General features: G+C 36.0%; 1 protein-coding gene across 1 annotated transcript; it reads left to right on the forward strand.

Moving 5' to 3' along the window:
• The first annotated feature begins 984 nt into the window (after window positions 1–984).
• LOC106079745 (uncharacterized) lies at window positions 985–22628 on the forward strand. Its single transcript, XM_056012840.1, has 12 exons — window positions 985–1210; window positions 4366–4617; window positions 4805–5013; window positions 5697–5786; window positions 6557–6658; window positions 6778–7003; window positions 7820–7993; window positions 10283–10402; window positions 10654–10774; window positions 19786–19855; window positions 21587–21727; window positions 22458–22628. Exons 1-12 carry the CDS (start codon window positions 1072–1074, stop codon window positions 22509–22511), a joined length of 1698 nt encoding a protein of 565 aa, XP_055868815.1. The 5' UTR covers window positions 985–1071; the 3' UTR covers window positions 22512–22628.
• Window positions 22629–22870: the final 242 nt, after the last annotated feature.

Genomic DNA, 22870 nt, shown 5'->3' on the forward strand with positions numbered 1-22870 from the left:
AGGGTGAAATGTGGAAAGAATTTTTTTTTGTCTAGGGAAGTAATACAGCCAGTATTATACTGACAAAAAAAAAGGTAAAGTTATAATTACTAATTTAGTAAAAGAAAAAAAAAAGAAAAAAAAAGTCTTGAAAATGTATTATCTGAAGCTGCGGCAGGTAAATGTTGTTTTGACACCGTCGATAGTACAATAAAGGTCAAAGTTTGCTTATCTTAAACGCAATGTATCTCAAACTGTTCTGATGTTACAATTTATTTGATAATTATTCTTTTTATTGTGTGTGTGTTCAACGTAAATTATAGTAACATTAAATTAAAAAAGAATAGCTTTATATTTATTTTTAAAAATGTAATTATTTATTTTTTACATTGAATTAAGAAGACAAAAAGCAGAACGATAACAGGTCATTTCAGTTTGTTGTTCTAGTTTAAATGAGATTCATGATCATGTACTAAAGCGGAAAGGCTAACTCGTGACCACTTCTGACCTGTGATCCAAACTGTCCCAAACAATAATTGTAGTTTCAAGGTCTTGAACTACGCCGTAAAGAACATAAGATCTTCGCAAACAAAGCTAGAGCTTCAGAACTAACGCACTTTTATTCTTTTAACAAGAAATTTTTTATTTTTTTTAAAGGCTTATCTAAGGGGAACAACTCCACATTAAAACAAAACTTTTGAAAATCAAGCAAAATAATTAACCACTAGTTAATTCATTAATTAGTTGTTTTTTTTTCCTTGATTTATGTTTTGCTAGGTACAGCGAATAATTGTGTAAAGTATCAACTTGATCCGAGAATGGGAAGTGAGGTAACGTGTTCAGAAATTGCACCAGACGGACATACAGACAGACATACAGACAGAGTGAATTGAAATAAGCTTTTAGAAAATAAATTGAAAGTCTTTATCGTATTCTTACCTAACCAAATTTTGAGAACTCTCAAGTAAAATGCTTGCTTTAAAAAAAAAGTACCGATAGATTCCAAGTAGATCCTGTAGACTCATTGGACTCAGTCATTGGATCTAATCTCATGATTATTCTTTGACTTTTGGTTTCGAGTTTGTGTTGAACATGTATTTCTTTGTGTTGCTTCTTTGTCTTGTTCCAAAGATTGAAGCAGACTTCACGTTGAGCTACTTCAAGCCTTGGATAGGAGTTGGTTATAACCTGGTCAAAGCCAATCCTTCTGTAGGAAACGACGCCTCACAGGGTAAACATGATTTCTATGACATATTCAGTAAACAAAAAAAAAAGTGTGGTGGAAATATCAGTATGTTTGTAAAATGTTTGGGATGTTCCTTCAGAGTTGAAGATAATTTACTTCCTAGTTCAAACTTCCCGAAGGGAGAGGGGGAATGGGAGCGGACCGGGTTTGAACCCGGAACCACCAAGTCCGAACAACAGTCCAGCGCGCAAACCGCACGACCAAGTAACCATACCAGATTTAAATCCTTATAAATGCTTTAATTAATCTCGTTCACAAGTACTTAAACAGAAACCTAGAATATTTCTGGTTCTTTATGCTAGGACTAATTTAGATGAGAGCCATTTCTTTCCCCAAGTGCCGTGAGGGCATGAAATGGGTTGCCTGAATCAGTCATGACTTAATATACTTTAAATTAACACGTGGATAAGCGTGGGGCATAATAGCCACTTTGAATAGAAAGTAAAAAAAAGTTCTCCTTTCAGACCTTGCGATCTATAGGGCAGATGATGTTAAGATCATCTGTTTCTTTCGCCAACGGTTAACTAGCGGGGTGTCATGTGGCCAGCCTAATAACCAACCGCCTTTACTTTCCCCAACTAAAGTCAGGTACCTATTAAAGTTAGTTGGATTCTGAAGTCATTGGAAGTACTGTAATCAAGGTAAGATAGCAATTTTTTCTTCCTCGCGGAAAAGGTGAGGATGGTTGGTTTTTAAATGTAACACATGAACGAGATTATCAGATTTGAACGAGATTATCAGATTTGAACGAGATTATCAGTTTTGAACGAGATTATGAGTACTCAAATACTTTTTTTTTCCTTTATTGACTTTATTTTACAGACCTTTGCTCCTTCACAAGTATCTTATTATAACTCACTTTAGAAGTATCTCAATTCTGATGTTATAAATGCTTTGTAAAGTTAAACAAAACAACACGACTCTGTATGAGCACTCGAATCGTTGGCTTATAATCCTTACCATTTAGCACAGCCTCAATAAATAAATATAGTTTCTAAGAAAAGAGATGCATCACATGACAGTTTGAAGATTCTAACTCTCCTAAGAATGAAACAATTTTCTGTAAATAAGAATCAGTTTAATTCTTTTTTTTTAAATTCATAGAAGAAACTCATGGATTCGCCGCATTTTTTTTTTATTTCACACCCACAACTTAAATATCTATTGGTCCTATACCTTTCTGTCGTCTGCTACGTTTAAAAATTATAATAATTTCGTCAGTAGGGCCCATAGATTTTATTTCGTCAGTAGGGCCTATAGTTTTAATTCGTCAGTAGGGCCTATAGTTTTTATTTCGTCAGAAGGGCCTACAGTTTTTATTTCGTCAGAAGGGCCTACAGTTTTTATTTCGTCAGTAGGGCCTATAGTTTTTATTTCGTCAGTAGGGCCTATAGTTTTTATTTCGTCAGAAGGGCCTACAGTTTTTATTTCGTCAGAAGGGCCTACAGTTTTTATTTCGTCAGTAGGGCCTATAGTTTTTATTTCGTCAGTAGGGCCTATAGTTTTTATTTCGTCAGTAGGGCCTATAGTTTTTATTTCGTCAGTAGGGCCTATAGTTTTTATTTCGTCAGTAGGGCCAATAGTTTTATAGATTGGGTAAGTGGGTTGGGAAAGTTTACTTTAAAAACTTTCATTTCAATTGCCTACAATATGTAGAGTTGCACATGTTTAAACTAATAGATAAAACACAGCCAACTGTGTCCTTTAGATTAAGCCTCATGTAGTCAAAGTAGTTAGAAATGAAATCAAATGACCGAATGCTTATCGACAAAATATGCACAAAAGATTACCTTATCTTTTTTACTTTAACTTAAAGGCTGCACTCATGGTTTCCCAATTATCTGAATCAAGGTCGATATACGAATCCATTGTTAGTTCCGTGTGGTGTGTTTGTGTGTTAAGTATGCGTTTTGTTAATAGTTATTACTTTTGGCATGCTGTTTGAAATGCCATGCGTCTATGTTATAGTGAAAATGTAGATAGTTTATTAGTGTGGCTCACACTATCTGCGTTTTCTTTTTATAAAGCTATATCAACTCTGTCTGTCTGTCTGGTAAAAAGTTTGTACACGTTATGTCTCCCGCACCCAATCTCGGATCAAGTTGAAATTTTGCATAATTATTTTGTGTACCTGACAAAACAAGAAAAAAAAAGATAACCAATTATTTGATTAACTTATAATTTACTATTTTGTTTCGTATCGTACAAAGGAAAGTAATCGTACTTGACAGATGTGGTGGTATAAATTGAATTAGTACCCATGAAGAGGCTTGAGTCCTGAGCGAATATGTTTTTTATTTTTTTTATGTCTGTAAAAAGCGATCTCGGTAACATTGACCCAGATACATCTTTACCCTACCCCCTCCACCAACCTTTCCCAACTGGTCTACACAAGTGATAGGATCATAGCACATTGTGAAAGCTAAAAGAATGTAATAGCGCTATACAAAAACAATTGGTAAAAAAAATCTAAACGCACAGATTTATTATTGTTAGTCTAGATCTGTTACAAAGTTAATCAAATGACCGAACTAATTGATACTATTACACTTAATAAAAGCTTTGTTGCTTTGTTTTTTTTATATTTGTTTTGCTTTTCTTGTTAATTCAGTATTGACGAAGTATTACACTGCCAGAAACACAAGACAAACAGGAAATGTTTTGATCCTTCATATAGTGGAAATGAGCCTTGATCCATTTTGATTTTTTTTTAGTCAAAGATTTAAAAAATCATTAGCGAGACAAGCATAAAACGTAGATATACAAGTTTCTAACTAGTGTCATGGCCCTATCTGGTACTAATGCAACTTTTGTGGCTATCAATGTGAAGCCAATGGATGAAACAAATGAATGATACATGCATATTAGTATATACGTGTAGCACCAGGGACAAAATATTTTTAATGAGCGAAAATATTTAATTTAATGTAACGAAAATAAGGAACATTAAATTCAATTATTTCTCACATTAAAAAATTTGGTTCATGGTGCTGCCTTTATATGTTCAATATTTGAGTACTATCGTAGACCATTGGTTTTCTTCACAAAAGAAAACATTGTATTGTCAGCAACAGTCGATACTAATATAATATATTCTCATAAATAGAAATTATTTATTTGAATCTATGACATTTCAACAGCGACGGATCCTGGTTTCTACGCGACCAGAAGAATCCTGCGAGTGACTGGTGCCAGCAGCAATGACACTTCGAGCCAGAACAGCACAGGGCCGACCGAGGTAGAGTGGGTCCAGAGACAGTCATGCAGTAACGGGGCCGTGGAGCGAACCTTTTATTCCGGCAGGAGCTACCAGCAGAAGCTTCTGGAACAGATCAAGGTGGACAGTCAGAATGACCTTGACATCCAAGGACTGGCTTTCGTGGAAAGTGACCGTAAGTATCCTGTTATATTAAAAGTAGGTATATAAGGTCACACTCTCTGTTGACCTCACTATACAATGTTGCCATAGTAGATAGAAGACTGTTAGTGTAACATTAAAAAAAAACCACTCAAGTATGCACTAAGAATTGTTTAAGTATTTGTTTTACTAACTTATGAACTTTTTTGTTTGGCCGTCAGAATACAAACGCGTTGTCCGTGAGACTTCCGGGCCTTCTGGGAACGTTCTTCACGATATCACTACGCAGTGCACCTTGGGAACGCTGCGCTACAAGACAGAGCTTCTAGACACACCGTTGATTGAGCCAACGTTTGCGCATGCGTTGTGCTCACTTCCGTCCACATATTCTCTGCAGCCTTACGTCCAGTTCATTCAAAACTGGGGCACGGTAAGTAATTATATAAGTCAACAATTATATAAGTCAACAATCGAATAAGTCAACAATTAAATAAGTAAGTAATTAAATAAGTCAACTATTAAATAAGTAAAAAAATTAAATAAGTCGACAATTACATAGCTCAACAATTAAGTACGCAAACAATTATATAAGTAAACAATTGAATAAGTAAAGAATTGAATAAGTAAACAATTGAATAAATAAACAATTGAATAAGTAAACAATTGAATAAGTAAACAATTGAATAAGTAAACAATTAAATAAGTAAACAATTGAATAAGTAAACAATTGAATAAGTAAGCAATTGAATAAGTAAACAATTGAATAAGTAAACAATTGAATAAGTAAACAATTAAAGAAGAAACAATTGATTGAATCATCTCAGTTCTGTCCCTTTTTTTTGGGGGGGGGGGGGGAGGATATCAATGCAACCTTGACATTAACCATGTGCGGAATGTTTGTTAAACACCACATTATTATTTTTCTTTTTGAATTGGGATTTTAGGTGTCATTCTAACTTTGATCATAGCCTTTTTTTTTGATCGCTACTTTGTTTCTTTCCCTTGTAACTTTGAAGTACTTAACATCTTTATGTCTCTCTCTCTCTCTCTCTCTCTCTCTCTCTCTCTCTCTCTCCATATTTATCCTCATGATTACCTTTAACGTTTTTACAGCATGTCGTGATTTCCTTCGACTATGGTTACTCTGTCATGACCGAGAAAGGAGGCAGCAAGTCCGAGTTTATCACCGCACTTTTGGTCTCTGTGAGTAGCCTTACACTCATCTGATAACTTAACCTGTAGGACATGCAGATAATTCATTATCCGAACACAAATATTCACGAGGCATTTCAAATATCTAGAACGGCTAATACCACTTAATTACACTTCGCTAACCCCTAAAAAAAAACGAGAACGATATTTTAAAAAATACTTTTTTAAAAATAAAGCTTATATTAAGTGTGATAGTATCAATTAGTTTGGAGAATGGGAGTATTAGTGTGAAGGTTACCGTGATAGCTTTTTAAATGTATTTTAGAAATAAAAAGTGGTTCGACTTGAATTCGAACTTGAGGGTTCAAAGTTCAAGCCGCCTCAAGCCAATGCACTAACCACTGTGCCAGCGAAGTGTTTATGAAAATAGAAGATTTCATAACTATCTATTGAACTATCTATTGTTAGTTTCAAACTTTTAAGCGTCAAAGTATAAAGGGAATAATTCAACTTAATCCATCACATACATCAAGTAATTTTATATCTTTATTCGATACCAAACAAAATAATTAATTACCAATAATCAATTAACTAATTGATTATTTTTTATTGATTCTTTTTTTTTTTTTTTTTTTTTGTCAGGTACAATAAATAATTGTGCAAAATTTAAACTTGATCCGAGAATAGATGTGGGAGAAATAACATGATCAAACTTTTTACAAGACAGACAGAGTTGATATAAGCTTTGTAAAAAGATAGCCTCATTATATGTGTGTGTATATATAATTGGAGTATTGTTTATATGAATTCTTCTTCATTAGAATAACCCTGCAGTGAGGAATAGTGGAGCTTATAAGAACTACACTGAGTCTTATAGCATTCCCGCTGAAGAAATTGGCAACTATGATAGTCAACATCTACAGGTACAGTAATAATTTATTTTTTAAATTTGAAGCCCTGCAGGCAACATTAACCAACATACACAACCACTTGGTATATTTACTTATTCAATTATTTTTTTTTTATGAATTGCACCCTACAGTTCGGGGTTGAAACCCAGACGGTGAAGAGAGGTTCACAGCAGAATCCTGAACCGATAACTCTAGTTCTTCTCCCCATTAGCGAAGTAGTGATGAGTCTTCACTGGAGCTCCAGCGTGCTTCCAGCAGATTGTCCTGCTAACCTGCTCTCCCTCCTGCCCCAGTACGGTGCCAATTTGAAGATGGCAGTGACAGAATACGCCAAGACATTCACTGCCCCAACCAATGGTAATAACTTTTTCACTTATCGATGTTTCTTTTGCTTGTCGTCCTGCTTGGTTGTCTTATAAGACATTTCACCAACGTCTTGGTCCAAACCTCCTACAGTACGACAGGGGATGGCGGCGGGCAGGATACCGCAGGAATAGTCTAGTTGTCCAGGACTACATAGACGTTTACAAGGATACCGCAGGAACAGTCTAGACGTCCTGGACTACATAGACGTTTACAAGGATACCGCAGGAACAGTCTAGACGTCCTGGACTACATAGACGTTTACAAGGATACCGCAGGAACAGTCTAGACGTCCTGGACTACATAGACGTTTAGAAAGGATACCGCAGGAACAGTCTAGACGTCCTGGACTACATAGACGTTTACAAGGATACCGCAGGAACAGTCTAGACGTCCTGGACTACATAGACGTTTACAAGGATACCGCAGGAACAGGCTAGACGTTCTGGACTACATAGACGTTTACAAGGATACAGCAGGAACAGGCTAGACGTCCTGGACTGCAGCTCGGCAGGGGATGGAAGCAGGAAGAGATCAAACCTGGGCCAATCGAAACTATCGAACGACAGTCCAGAGCGCATACCATACGATCAGGCAGCCATACGAGAGAAATATCTAGACTCTCCATGGGTTCAGACCATATATATTTTAAATAACAATAACTTTGAAGTATATCTTGCTCGGCCCTTAAAAACAAACTACTTTTTACTTTTTTTTCTATAATATTTCACCACTATCTTCAATTATTATTATTGATAGCCGTTGTATGTTTGCATGTCATTTGTCTCTCTTTCGTTTTCCACTTCACAGATCCAACTTCGTTTGTTATTCCATTGGCCTGGCCAGCAAGCCAGTTCGGCTTACTTCAGCCCAAAGCTGGCTGCTCCAGTGACGGACTCACCAGATGGGAATACGGCTCAAGGGAATTCACTCCCGAGTACTACTTCACTCACAACAGTTTCTCGAATCCCCTAAACCTGGCCGGTAAGATGTGCGTGTTTGAGAGAGAGGGTGTATCTGTGCGAAATCCGGCATTCTAAAAATAAATATTTTCTAGTATGCTTAGCCAAATTAAAATTATTTTTTTTTATACTTTAAAAAGTTAAAACGGTCAAACCAGAGTTTTCCCAGTGTTGCCAATGAGCTAGTAATTCTTTTCCCAACGATTTACATCAATTTCAACATCGCTATAGCCGTTTTTGAAAACCCTGTCCACCCGCCTTGAAGATTTTACTCACCCATCCATTTCGAATGTTCTACTTGAATAGATATAGTGTAATAAACAAGAAAAGCATTAAAAATAATACCCCATTCCCCTCCCCTTTTCAAGAAAGAATCTTAATTAAATGAATAAGTAGATCTACTAGGCTTTATAATATTCCAATGATAGGCCTTTAGATCTAGATTTAGAAGAAGTTGCGCGAAATGTTCTTAAATAGTAATTTATTCAACTCTTGAGTGAATGCGGAAATACCTGAAGATACATAGTCCGTTCGTGATCAATATTTTCTAGTTCCCCAGCCAAATATATTTTTTTTAATACTTTGAAAAATTATCACTGTTAAAATAGAGTTTTCCCGGTGTGGCCAACGTACTAGTATATTTTTTTTCCAAATGATATACATCCTGTAAAATTTCTAGAAATATCTTTAGAGCCGTTTTCGAGATCCGTGTCCAGGTTTTTCTTAGAATGTTTCACGACAGTACGAGTTGAATAGAGGAATTGTAAAGACGTTAAGGATTTCTAAGGTACTTACGGACCACCCCATTGTTTCAATATGGACATCTGAGACCATAAAATATCACCAAATTTCTTCCACTTAAATGTTACTTGTAATTTCTACATTTTCCCAAATCAAAGTGTTTCGTGGGTTAAATTTGATCCAACCTCACTACCTCCCATTCTCCTCGGAGCGCCAGGGCCTACTATCAGCGTAATCTTTTGTCAATGATATAATGAGTAATAATATATAATGAATGTCATTGGATTCATTTTGTTGGATAATTGTAGGTTAAGCATTCTGCTTTTTTGTAGAAAACAAATGGGGGGTGGGGGGTGAAAATTATAGGTTAAAGAGGGTGGGGTATACAGTATAAGAATATTTTACATTATCAAGAACGTGCATATATATGTGTCAAGGTTCTTTTTCTTGCTTGGCTCGTTAGGGGTTACTCAAATAAGAACAATTATTACTAGATAAACTTCAACACCAACTCCAGTTGTCCATGAAAAATAACAATAACTTTAATATCCAATACAGCACACAATGCCATCAACTCTCAGGAAATATTCATACACAAACACCAGTCCAGGATGCAACCGTCCAACCTTTCTGGACCGGGAACAAGACTTCACTGACTAAAACACTGTCTCGCACATTCAATGAAGACTAAACATTCAGTTCATAACACGTGCAAGACTATTCACATTCACCTGGGTCTGGGAGTACATAGACGAAGGGATATAACTATCATATCAATATATCAACAAAGTAGCATATTCATTCTCGCCATACTTCCCCCTGATAATATATATTTACTAACTACATTGTCTTTACTGTATAATTTCTCTTCAAAAATACGTTTTCTCCATTTTCTCGGAGAGAGCATCGGTCAGGTAGGTGGTGGTAACGCCTCTGGCCCCTACCCCCTTTTCGATACGATAGTGTACCATGGATTGGGAAATACAAATAAAATATTATTTTTGCCACTAGTGCTTAATGTTGACTTTCATGAGCATTCAAAGAAGACTGCACTAAAGGTGAGTGAATGTGTCTGCATGGATACATGTGTCATACAATGACGAAAATAATATTTTTCATGCCATGTCAACTAAGTTGTAGTAATATTATAAATATAATTATGAGACATATTTGATAGTTATTCGTGAAGTAATTTCGGGACCAAAAGAGTAGACAAAATAAGACAAGATATTCGACATACTTAGAGACGCTAAAAAGAATGACAATAGAGACGCTTACAGAGAAGAATAGACGACCATTTTTCCTCTAAATAAACGTTTTAAAGGTGTACTAAAGCATTATCCAGTTCTTTAAAGAGCGTCTGAAAAGCCCAGCATCTGTGCAGGCTCCCATGTGTGTTAGAAGTCTTGATTGAAGCATAACAATATCGTGTTTATAGCTGTTAACGTTTTTAGTATTTATTCAAAATATCAAAAGCTATCCTATAGAGGATATATTATTATTAAAAATGTGATTTCATCTCTTTCTATCATACCGAATGTTTCTTAAATTTTTTTTGTTGATTTTTCAGGTGAGTTTAACAATCAGCGAATCGTTGAACAGTTCTGTGTCAAAACTACAGGAACTGAAGCTCCTGACTGGCCCAAAGGATCCTACTGCATCCACAGATACTCGCCAGCTTGTCCTGCAGGTATGGAATAAGTTTAAGGTGAGAAAGGGGCTAGCAGAGACGTTAAATGGGCGAAGGGGGGGAGGAGAAAGCTAACAACGGAGAGAGAAAAGCGAGAGAGAGAGACGAAGACATTGTCAACAGAAGCGAAGGGTTAAGAGTCAATGTTGATAGATAGATATAGAAATAGATAGATAGACAGATAGATAGACACAAATACGGCACAAGCATGAGCATTACGAGAGGAACTCAACATGGAAATCAATTTGCAGGTTTTCTGTCGGGTTGGGTTTACTGGGATGATGAAGATGGCAACGACAACCACGACAAGGTCAACGGAACGCTGCCCGCTGGAGAGTACGGTGCTGACACAAAGATGTACTTTTGCTGCAGGTAAGAACACAAGCAATTTAAACTATTAAAGGACTAAAAGAAATATACATTTTTAACGATATACGTGAGTAGAGTTGTGTTCGCTGAGCGCCTATCCCTCTCCCTAGCCGACACTAAAAGATTGGTCCAGATCTCACAGAGCTACAGAAGCTGTTAAACCAATACAAGTTGGTAACTGAATTTCAAACATCCAAATATTTTTAAAAAAAAACATATGCGTAGTTGTATCAATTAGTTTGGATCAGTCCGGTAATTAAATTTGCAGTAGAGATGACTAACAATAATAAATATGTGCGATTAGAATGACTTTCATCAATTAGTTTGTAAGCGCTATTTCATTTTTTTTATGCTTTTCTTGCTAATATTACAATTACAATTTAACCACTATTAATCAAAATTTAAACTTTTATGTTGGGAACTCGGACCTTTTTTACAATGTAAATTTGTTGACTTAAATGATATAACAAATTGTATCTTTTGGTGGCATTGATATATGCCTTTGTAAAAATTCGGTGGCCGAATTTAGTGCCAGTGCCATAATAGGACATGCAAACTTACGTTTTATTCCATGCATCAGTGGTTTTTTTTTAATTTTCAATTCTTAAAGGGCCAATGTAGAGATACAAAGCTTTTTTTATAGCTAGCATAACCATAACATTGATAAGGAATTTCATATCCGGATAGAAAGGTGTTGTATTTTATTTCCTAAATAAATCAAGTAATTTGATTAAACATGAAAATAAAAAGTTTGGCTATACCTAAAAAGCAATAAGTCTATGACCAGACCATGTAAGAGCACAGGATTCCATTAGAGTATAAATCAGGGGTTCTCAACCTGTGGGTCGCGACCCCCTTGGGAGTCGATTGACGATTTGCCAGGGGTCACCAAAGACCATCGAAAAAGTTTATTTTTTTGTCTATTCCTCTATTACTGTGTGTGTGTGCGGGGGGAGGGGGTCGCGTCAGAGTGGGGGATTGTAAAAAGGGATCGCCGAGCTTAAAAGGTTGAGAACCGCTGGTATAAATGAAAAGACTTTTTAAAAATATTTGTAATATATATTATAACAATATGTTATGACCAAAACCCCAAAATGGCTGAGTAGTGTGCTTGAAATTAAAAGTTTATTTTACTTTGGCCGGCCACTTCGCACAATGCCAGTATCCTATGTTCTGCTGCTGCTAAACTGTTAGGTAAGCAGTGCAGTTGTAGAGTGTAGAGTCTTGTGTAATATCGTTTGGTTTCACTGTGACGATCATTTTCAGATCGTCTGCTGCTTTGTTAATGAGAATGTCCTGCCTCTGTCACTTCTGAACCTCTGTCACTTCTGAACTTCTGAACCTCTTTACTTCTGAACCACTGTCACTTCTGAGACTCTGTCACTTCTGAACCTCTGTCACTTCTGAACCACTGTCACTTCTGAGACTCTGTCACTTCTGAACCTCTGTCACTTCTGAACTTCTGAACCTCTTTACTTCTGAGACTTTGTCACTTCTGAGACTCTGTCACTCTGAGCCTCTCTCAGTTCTGAGACTGTCACTTTGAGCCTCTGTCACTTCTGAGACTTCTTTTGTCACTCTGAGCCTCTGTCACTTCTGAGACTTCTTTGCAAACTTTATATGAAGATACCAGGATAATATAGGGAAATATTTTGGAGCACACAACTTAAAAACACTGCTTGATAATGTCGACCCTGGGAAGGTACTCGGCTTTGTCCGGGTGGTGGGATTGTCTGCGAAGGTTTGATTTGTGATAGGGTAAAGAAATTGTGAACATGTAATATTTACAACATATTTTTTTAATTAATAATTTTTTACTATCTTTATATCTTAACTGTGAATAGACCTTGTTTTTGATGACTTAACTGTATACATTTAGCTCTTGTGGAGAAAAAACCCTTGAGGGATTACGGGCACGACATGGCCTAAATTGTGCCGATATGCCAAAAACCCAAAAAACCCAAAATACAAATACTGTCTGGAACAAATCTTGTAGACGTTATTTCTCTGATCAAGTGAAGACTTTTCACAATTATTCATTGTTGCAACACATGAATCAATAAAAAAAAACAACAACAGATATTTATTTAATTAGTGATAATTAATTAATTTTGTATTATATAGACAAATCTTGCAGAAGTGATAGATGATGCTGTAATTGTGCGATTCTTTCCCTTAAATAAGCTTTGTCTTTTAAAAGGCAATATTTATTTTTTGCTTGTTTTATTATTCTGTCCACGGTTTCATTGATTTATTCTCGGCTCGTGCAAAGTAGAACATATCTTATCTTATATAATACAGACGTTACTTCAAAAAAGAAGATGATTACGTCCTACGCGTCATGCATTTAGTCATGCATATTAACCAATGACTTAAATTCTGCCAAGTCACTGGTTTTCCTGGCTAGCTCAGGCAACCCATTCCATGCTCTAATAGCACTAGGGAAGAAGGAGTATTTGTACAAATTTGTCCTAGCATATGGGACGAGGAATGTGCCTTTATCTTTGTGTCTTTCAGAGTATTTTATTAAATTTTGTTTTTGTATTTGAAGATTATGGTTCAGTGTTTTATGTATGATTGCTACTTTACTTTTGAGCCTTCTGTCCTGAAGGCTTTCTAAATTTAGTGATTTTACTAAAGGTGTTACTCTAGTCAAATGTGAATATTCGTTTGTTATGAATCTCACTGCTCTATTTTGTGTCTGTTCCAGTTTCTTAATGTTTTCTTGAGTTGAGGGGTCCCAAACGGAGGATGCATATTCTATTATTGGCCTAACCAAGGTTAAGTAACATTTTAGTTTTATGTTCTTATTTGATTTATAGAAATTTCTTTTAATAAATCCTAATGCTTTGTTTGATTTTTTTGTAGTTTCATCAATATGTGGATTCCATGATAGTTTTTCATTTATTATAACACCTAGGTATTTTGCGTTTTTAGTCTGTGATACTGGTTTGCCATGAATAAGATAAGTGGAATTAATTTGTTTTAGTTTTTTTGTTACTCTTAACAACTGACATTTTTCTGGGTGGAAAGACATGCTCCAATTTGATTCCCATTTCTGTAATTCATCTAATTCTCTTTGTAAAATATCTGTGTCTTGTGTTGTTTTTATTGTTCTATATATTATGCAATCGTCTGCAAATAATCTGACTTTTGTTCCTGAACTAATGCAATTTGGTAAATCATTTATGTAAATTAAAAATAGTAGTGGACCCAAGACTGTACCTTGAGGTACACCTGAGTTTACTGTTATCGGTGTTGATTTAGAGCCATTTATTATTACAGTTTGTTCTCTCCCTATCAGAAAGTCTTTAATCCACTGATGCAGTGGACCATTAATGCCGAAATATTTTAATTTTTTAAGCAAACTATGGTGGTGAACTTTGTCAAAAGCCTTAGAAAAATCTAGTAAGATAGCATCTATTTGTTCACTATTATCTAAACCTTTTGAAAAATCATCAATTAGTCCTATTAGTTGTGTTTCACATGATCTATATTTCCTAAAGCCATGTTGGTATGGTGTGAGGACATTATGTTTGTCTAAGTGGTTTATGATGTTGCTACATATTATGTGTTCTAGGATTTTACATGTGATGCTGGTAAGTGATACTGGTCTGTAGTTCCCTGGGTCAGATTTTTCTCCTTTTTTAAATAGGGGGGTGACATTAGCTTCTTTCCAGTCCTTTGGTACTCTGCCCTGGTTAAGTGAAGCCTGAAAGAGTATTTTGAACACTGGGGCTAGCTCATTACTTAGTTCTTTGAGTAATCTAGCTGGAATACCATCAGGTCCAGAAGCTTTATTTGGTTTGGTGTTGGCTAATAGTTTCTGAATTCCATTTTCTTGTACTACTATATCTTCTATGTTGTCTACTTGGTTCAAATTCAGTAATATGTCTTTGTCTCCTGGGGCTGAGAATGCTGATGCAAAGTATTTGTTTAGAATGTTTGCTTTAGTTTCATTATCATTATGTATTATGTTATGTTCATCTTTTAATGGCGCTACGCCTGTTGTTTCCATTTTCTTAGACTTAATGTATGACCATAGGTTTTTGTTGTTATCTTTAGATATTACATTGTTTATGTATTCACTCTGCAGCTGTCTGCTTACTTTTTGGGTTAAGTGTTTAATTTTTATATACTTTTTGTAAACTCTTTCTGCATTAGTTTCTTTAAATTTTCTATAGAGGTTTTCCTTCTGTTTACAAAGCTTCTTTAGTCTATTATTAAACCAGCATTTATTTATTTTGTTTGATGTGTATTTAGTTGGTATATGATTTTCTATTATGCTTTTAAGATGGTTTTTAATGAAATTCCAGAGGTCATCGACTGGTTGGTTAATGTCTTTTTCTAATAAGAATGTTTGTTGAAAGTTTAGTGCAGCTTGGTGTAGTTGTGTTAGGTTACATTTATTCCAGAGTAAGATTTTTCTTTTGGGTTTTGTATTGGCTACTGCTTTTATCTGACTGTGTATTTTTATGATCTCATGGTCTGATAGACCAGGGATAATTTCATAATCAACTACTAAACCAGGTCTGTTGGTTAAGAAGAGATCTAATGTGTTGTTTAATCTAGTTGGCTTTTTAATGATTTGATCTAAACTTAGGTTGTGTAAAGTTTCTATGAAAAGCTCATTTATGTCCTTAAGGTTTTGGTGTTTATCTATGGTTAGTGTTTTCCAATTTATATCAGGTAGGTTGAAAAGTTTAGTGCAGCTTGGTGTAGTTGTGTTAGGTTACATTTATTCCAGAGTAAGATTTTTCTTTTGGGTTTTGTATTGGCTACTGCTTTTATCTGACTGTGTATTTTTATGATCTCATGGTCTGATAGACCAGGGATAATTTCATAATCAACTACTAAACCAGGTCTGTTGGTTAAGAAGAGATCTAATGTGTTGTTTAATCTAGTTGGCTTTTTAATGATTTGATCTAAACTTAGGTTGTGTAAAGTTTCTATGAAAAGCTCATTTATGTCCTTAAGGTTTTGGTGTTTATCTATGGTTAGTGTTTTCCAATTTATATCAGGTAGGTTGAAATCACCCATAATCCAAAAAACTGCATTTTTATTTGTCTCTTTAAGTGTAGTAATCTGATTACATAGTTCCTGCATGTATTCTAAACTAGAATTTGGTGGTCTGTAAATGCTGCCTATTATTAGGGATGTTGAGGTGGTATTAATTTTACAAAATGTTGATTCTACATTTTTTGAGTTAGGTAAGGTAATTTCTTCTGCTATAAGAGTGTTTTTTATTGCTAAAAGAACTCCTCCATGATTATCAGCCCTATCTTTTCTAAAAATTTCATAATTACTATTGAAAATTTCTGCATTATAAATTTCAGGATGCAGCCAAGTTTCTGTTCCTGCAATTATGTCTGGTTTCTCACATTCTAATAAAATTTCTAAGTCTGCTGTTTTGTTCCTAATGCTTTGAAAATTTATAACTAAGGTTTTAAGGTATTTTGGTATTACTTCTTTAGTAGGTTTGTTTAGTGAGGCTGTTGTATTAATTTTAGTAGATTTAGGTTTAACAGGAGTGGATCTGGCTAGTGGTTGGTGAGTTTGGTTCGGGATGGTGTTTAGGATGTTGTATGGGTTAGAAGTGTCCGCATCAAAGGAATCAAACAGTCCTGATGTAAACTGAGGTAACCCACACGGTACACAGTGCCATGATGCGTCTTTGTTGCCTAAGGCATAATACACAGGTGTATTCATATGGAGACATGATGCATGGTACCATTCATCGCAGGTGTCACATTGAATGGCTTTCTGTTTCAGGGTGCATATTTTTTTGCAGATGTTGCATCTATCTTTAGATCTAGGCCCTGGATTTGACTCTACATCTCCTGCCATTAATATTATAATATTAATAACATATGGCGTTACTTGTTTAAAACAAGTTGTTTTAGACATTAGATAATATTCATTCATTATGTCACTGACATCATAATATTGAGTGGGTTTTAATATAGTCTAAAAATAAAATGAAACAAAGATAGAAACAAATCGATGCAGTTTTTTTGTTTTACACATAAATGGTTCATTTAATTTATGCTATCTCCAGCTAAAAAACAATTACTTCAAGAAATAATGGATATTATCCTGTGAGTTTTTTACACTTCGCCAATAATATCTGGAGGTATGGATATCTTTATCGTGTAGTTAGACGTCGAAATCTGACCTATCATAGTTCGTAATATGTATTTATCAAAAAGTCAAAACTTTTACTAAATTGTTATGTCAATGTGAAGCATGGGCGTAGCCAGGATTTTTTTTCGGGGGGGGGGGGGGGGTTTTGGGGGGGTGGATTTTTTTTACCCCCCCCCCGAAATTTTTTTTATATGTTTTTATGTGTGTGTGTGTGTGTACATAATCTTTATTGCATTCTGACCCTTCATTCTTTCGGAAGACGTTTATTGTGCCCAAGAATAGGTTCTTCCATGAGTTAGTGGAAAAATTGTATATTCCCTGCCAATACTAGCATTGGGGTCTGGGCGAGCGCTAGGAGCTCCCCCAGCGCGGGGCGAAGCCCCGCCGCCAAGCTCTATTTCTGATATTGAAAGCCAACAAAATGCATATTCTGAGATATCTACAGTGCATTTTTCTGCTATTAAAAAGTTTTATTCCAAATACCTAATGTGCTATTCTTACTGACTTAGACCCTCCCGCGACGTTTGGCGCATTTGCCGTCAAGCTGTTTCCATAAAATTGTAGATTCCCAGCCATTACTAGCAATGGGGTCTGGGGGAGCGCTAGGAGCTCCCTTAGCGCGGGGCGAAGCCCCGCCGCCAAGCACTATTTCTTGTCTTGAAAGCCAACAAAATGCATGTTCTGAGGTATCTACAGTGCATTTTCCTGCTATTAAAAAGTTTTATTTCAAAAACCTAATGTACTATTCTTACTGACTTAGACCCTCCTGCGCCTTTCGGAGCATTTGCCGTCAAGCCGTTTCCATAAAAATCTGTCCCTGGTAATGTCTGAAGCCTCTTCCCACCTGCCATGAGGACCTCAATGAAAAAGTGGCTTCAAGTTGTACTAGGATATCATTACAACTCTTCTTATGCGTAATTCATTTTGTCGGAGAACATGTCCCGCAAAACCTCATGCGTCGCTCTCTCACAATCTTACTAAAGGGTCGACTCCCAGTTCGGCATAGGATTTCCTTGATTTAAACCCGATCTCAATAACTGACTCCTAAAATCTGTCTTAGCCATCTTTGTGGAGCCACATTTAGTGTTTTTCAATTTCGGCAGATGACTATTCACTGCAGTTTATTAAGGGAGCCCTGCCACTGGTAAAAATGTGTAACCTCTCTTGAATACGCTCTTAGAATTATGTGACTGTAGTTTGCTTAAGATTTTATATCGAAAAGAGAAGTTTTATCGTCAAAATCATCTGTTGGGGGTTTTCCAACTCAAAATGCTCTGTAGGGGGATCTTAAACTCAAAACCATCTGGAGGGGTTTTAAACGAACTCAATCTGTAGAAGAGGGGTTTAAACTCAAAACCTCCGATTGGATTGGCTACGCTCAAATAATTTTAGTGTGTAATTTGCTTTTATTTTTTATATTGAAGAGCTATTTTTTTAGCATTAAACCCCTCTGAAGGGGGTTTAAACTCAAATTCTTTTGGCAACGCTCATAGCATTTTGAGTTCGTAATTTGCTTTTTTCTTACACTGAAGATGTATTTTTTAGCCTCAAACCCCCCTAGCGGGGGGTTTAAACTTAAAACCCCTTTGGTTGCGCTCATAGATTTTAGAGTGAGTAATTTGCTTTTATTTATATTGAATAGGTACTTTTTAGCTTCAAACTCCACTGGAGGGGAGTTTAAACTTAAAACCCCTTTGACTACACTCATAACATTTTGAGTGTATAATTTGCTTTGTTTTTATTATTAAAGAGTTATTTTTTACCTACAAACCCCGCTGAAGTGGGGTTTAAACTCAAAACTATGTCAAAACCCATTTAGCTACGCTCATAACATTTTGAGTGCCTAATTAGTTTTTTTTTATATTGAAGAGGGGGTTTATCGTAAATTTTGGAGGGGGTTTTAAAATTAAAATCTCCCTTAACTGTGCTCTTGGAATTAGGGGATTTTCGTTTGCATTTTTTTTTTGTTTTATAGAAGAGGGGGAGTTAGCTGCAAAAAACCCAAGTAAGCGGTTTAAAACTCAAAACCCCTAGTAGGGGGTTTTAAACTCAAAACTTCTGGTAGGGGTTTTTAAACTCGAACCCCCCTGGTAGGGGGTTTTAAACTAAAAACCCCCTGGTAGGGGGTTTTAAAATCAAAACCCCATTGGTAGGGGGTTTTAAAATCAAAACCCCATTGGTTGTGCTGGGGCAAGTGATGGTTTAGTATTAAAATCTCACCTTAAATAAGCAAAATCAAAGCAAAAAATCATTCACTAAATTCCGATCCCCCCCCCCTTGGAAGAGGGGGGGGATTTCATTTCGGGGGGGGGGGTTTGAACCCCAAACCCCCCCCCCCTGGCTACGCCCATGATGTGAAGCGATAATGGCCAGTTCGCGAAATAGCCGGCCAGTTCGTGAATTGGCCGATTTCGGGCTTTGAAAAAAAAGATATCCGCGAAGACAGCTATAGTCATAGACAAGTCCGTGCCTCTTTCAAAGCTTATAATTCTATAAATTACAGTTGGAATATATAATTTATGAAACAGTTGAGACACACAATCAATGAAACAGTTGAGAAACATAGTCTATAAAGCAATATGGACATATATTTACAGTTTATTTACTAATCTGTTAGGACAAATAATAGCCTTTATGAAACATTTGGAACTTGTAATGTATATGAAACATTTTGGTCGCACATAATCTATGAAACAGATTCCACGCATAACTATAACAGTTACCTAATTATAGCCTCTCCGATGCTATGTATAGTGCTTGTCCTGTTTGACTACCAACCATCCTTTCCGGATATAGTTGGGTTTTAGTGTGCTGGGTATTGTCATTCATTGAGACAGTTTCCTAATTGTATGACTTAACATTTTTCTCAGGATGGATTCTCCAGCCACCAAGAAAATATTGCTGCCTCACAGGTCACCCTTCTATTTACTACGTTATGGGGTAAGTTCCAACCCTTTTGTTTACTGCGTTATGAGGTAAGTTCCAACTCTTCTATTTACTGCGTTATGAGGTAAGTTCCAACTCTTCTATTTACTGCGTTATGGGGTAAGTTCCAACCCTTTTGTTTACTGCGTTATGAGGTAAGTTCCAACTCTTCTATTTACTGCGTTATGGGGTAAGTTCCAACTCTTCTATTTACTGTTTTATGGTCAAGTTCATTGCTCTGCTTCGGGGAAGGGGATGCATACGTTTACGAGTGTGTTATTTGTCAAACACTGGGACCGCCCAAGACTAACCTACAGAGATGTCTGCTAGCGCGACATGAGAACTACAGGTATCCATGAAAGTATGTTGGAGGGAATAGCTCAAAATTGAACAGCATGTTGACAGACTGTGCGTGCTGGTACGAACCTCATCGGGAACAAAAGATAGGAAGCTGCTTAATTCAAGAGAAAAAAAGGAAAAGAAAACTGCCCAGTCATCTGGACCTAAAACAGGTTCACATGCACGAACTGTGGCAAACTTTGCCGCACCAGTTTCAAAAAGGAACCTAAAACCAGTGATTCTTCTTGGCGAACCCATTGCTTCCGAGGCGGAAGGAAAGGAACCATATTTGTCTTTTGATAGCTGCCTGGTCGTGCGGTTGGCATGGAACCTAAATGAAAACATAAGACAATGCCAAGTGGAAGAGTGTCAGAGACTTTCAAATAAATTCACGTTGTAGCGACGCGTTACCAACTTGATAAATAAAACAATTACTTTGTGTTACACGCGAAAAAGCTTAGAAAATTGAAACTCCTGGGCTAAAAAGTGCACTCAGGTTATTATTATTCTTTTAGAATTGCGAAGCTTATTAATAATTTTGAATGGTAACGCGACGATTCGGCACAGACGTTTTAGAGCATTTGTTTAGTTGGGGACGTCTGGGCAAGAGAATTTTGACGATAATTAAAAAAAAAACAGAAAACTTTTTGTAATAACCTTTTTTTCCACAATACTTTGAAAGAATAAATATTTTATAGGCCTAGATTCTCACCCTTCCTCATGAGTAAATATCGCGAACAATGATACACGACTTTGATTTGCTTTCCTCACATAGATTATAGGTGAGATGTGCGAAACGCTCAAGTTGACATCAGTTTGTTTATTTGTTTTTTTTTTATATTTAGTTCGAGAAACTATACAATAAATAGAGCGTTTTATTATTTTTTTTTTAAACAAAAATTGCATCGTTTTTTTTTTATAGCACTATTTCACTTTGTTCTTGGACACTATAAAAACACACATTTTATTGTGTAGTCTTCACATAGCAATAGTTACACAACAAACTTAAATGTAACATCTAATGGACGAATTGCTATTTGTTCCTTGCATTAAAAATACGCTTGAACGCCTAAAAAAACAGCACATAACATAGGTCTGTATCATTATAATTAAAGAAATAATGAAATGAACCTATATAATGTATCTATAAATGTTAGAACGTCCTGCGTCAAAACGTCCTGCGCCAAAACGTCCGCCAAAACGTCCTGCGCCAAAACGTCCTGCTTTGACTTCCGTATTCCTTACATCTGATACACAAAACAGAGTTCAACATGGCTATTTATGTCTCCATTTGTGAAATTAAAAAAAAAACATTTTCACTTATTTAAACAAACAGGTTTAAGAAAGACAATTTAAGACTAAAATAGATAAATTTCAATACGATGACTTAACATCATCTGGTCTCAGGGCTCCTGTCAACAAGTCTATGGTATGGTGGTGTCAGAAGAATACGTCACGTTTGACACAGAGGACACTTTTAATCAGAACAACGATCAGCACAGCCCCCCGTATCCCGACGATGGATCCTTGGACAATATCACATTCAGGGTTCGTACCAATCAAGTTTATTGTAAGACACGACTATTGTTCACTTATATTTATAGTGGGCTCCTTCAAGCGTTAAACTTCTAGATCTCTGTTTCATCTGGAAATTTGGTAATGAAGTGCACCTTACAAAGACTCGTTCAGAGAAGCAATTACTGCAGCCCCTTTCTGTCGTGAATAAACTATGGATCATCTCATTGAAAAGAGATGAATGCCTGGGCATTAGTTATGGTCGGAACGAAGTCGCCCACACAACATCCCCCTCCCCCGCAACAAGTGTTGATTCAGTTTGGCATTAGCAGCATTATAGGTTCAGTCAGGGTGTAGCACTGAGTGCTTCAAACTGGTTCCTGACTCTCGAAGCATTTCCCATTTGGGAAGGGGGGTATAGCAGCAAGACAGCAGAGTTTATAGTTATAACGTATTTTTAATTCATAAATTGTAAGACAAATTTCCTCGTGGATACTAAAGATTAGCCTCTTATTATTATCATCATCATTAACGATCAACAATTCCTTTATTCTGTACACCGGATGCACCAAAAAGCTAACTACTTTAAGTTTTTCCGCCATTGATGAAAATCTCTAATTAGGCTAAAACAGAGTCATGTTTCAAATATCGTCTTGAGCATTTCGGCTGTGACTATGTTGAATGAAAACCATAATTGTTAGTAATAAGTTTTTATGATTATGTCTTTTTCTATATTATATCTACTTCTACATTACTTCAACAGTTGTGTTATTATCAGCCAACTCTTCCCCCTCACGTTGATGTGGCTGTGGGATAGGAAAATGAGAAAAAACTGGTGATCATGGGTTAACCAAACTGTATGCCAGGTTTTTTTTAATGCAATAGACCTAAATGATAAAATATGTTGAAATATCAATAAAAATTTGCAAAACAATTAGTTGGTTTTTTTTTTGTTGTTGTTGTTTTCTATTTACAACTCAACTTCCTGACCATCAGACATTTGTCGTCTTTCATAAAGTTAATACATTTGCTGATCCACTTCTGCCAGATTCAACCAGATTAGACAACAGAGTCAACAAAGAAGTTTGCAGTGGCTTTCAATTTCAAACTCTTCTGCCTTAATCAAATGCCACAAGGTCCCAAAAAATATTAACGACTACTGTCGCGATTTTTTTT

This window comes from Biomphalaria glabrata, chromosome 15, assembly GCF_947242115.1.
Source record: "Biomphalaria glabrata chromosome 15, xgBioGlab47.1, whole genome shotgun sequence".
NCBI lineage: Eukaryota > Metazoa > Mollusca > Gastropoda > Planorbidae > Biomphalaria > Biomphalaria glabrata.

What these genes read in the sequence shown, in the direction of transcription:
- LOC106079745 (XM_056012840.1), top strand. Translation starts at nt 1,072, where the DNA reads ATGTATTTCTTTGTGTTGCTTCTTTGTCTTGTTCCAAAGATTGAAGCA. An exon ending in TCACCGCACTTTTGGTCTCT is followed by an intron (nt 5,787 to 6,556) that starts GTGAGTAGCCTT and finishes CTTCTTCATTAG; the next exon opens with AATAACCCTGCAGTGAGGAA. An exon ending in GAATCCCCTAAACCTGGCCG is followed by an intron (nt 7,994 to 10,282) that starts GTAAGATGTGCG and finishes TTGATTTTTCAG; the next exon opens with GTGAGTTTAACAATCAGCGA.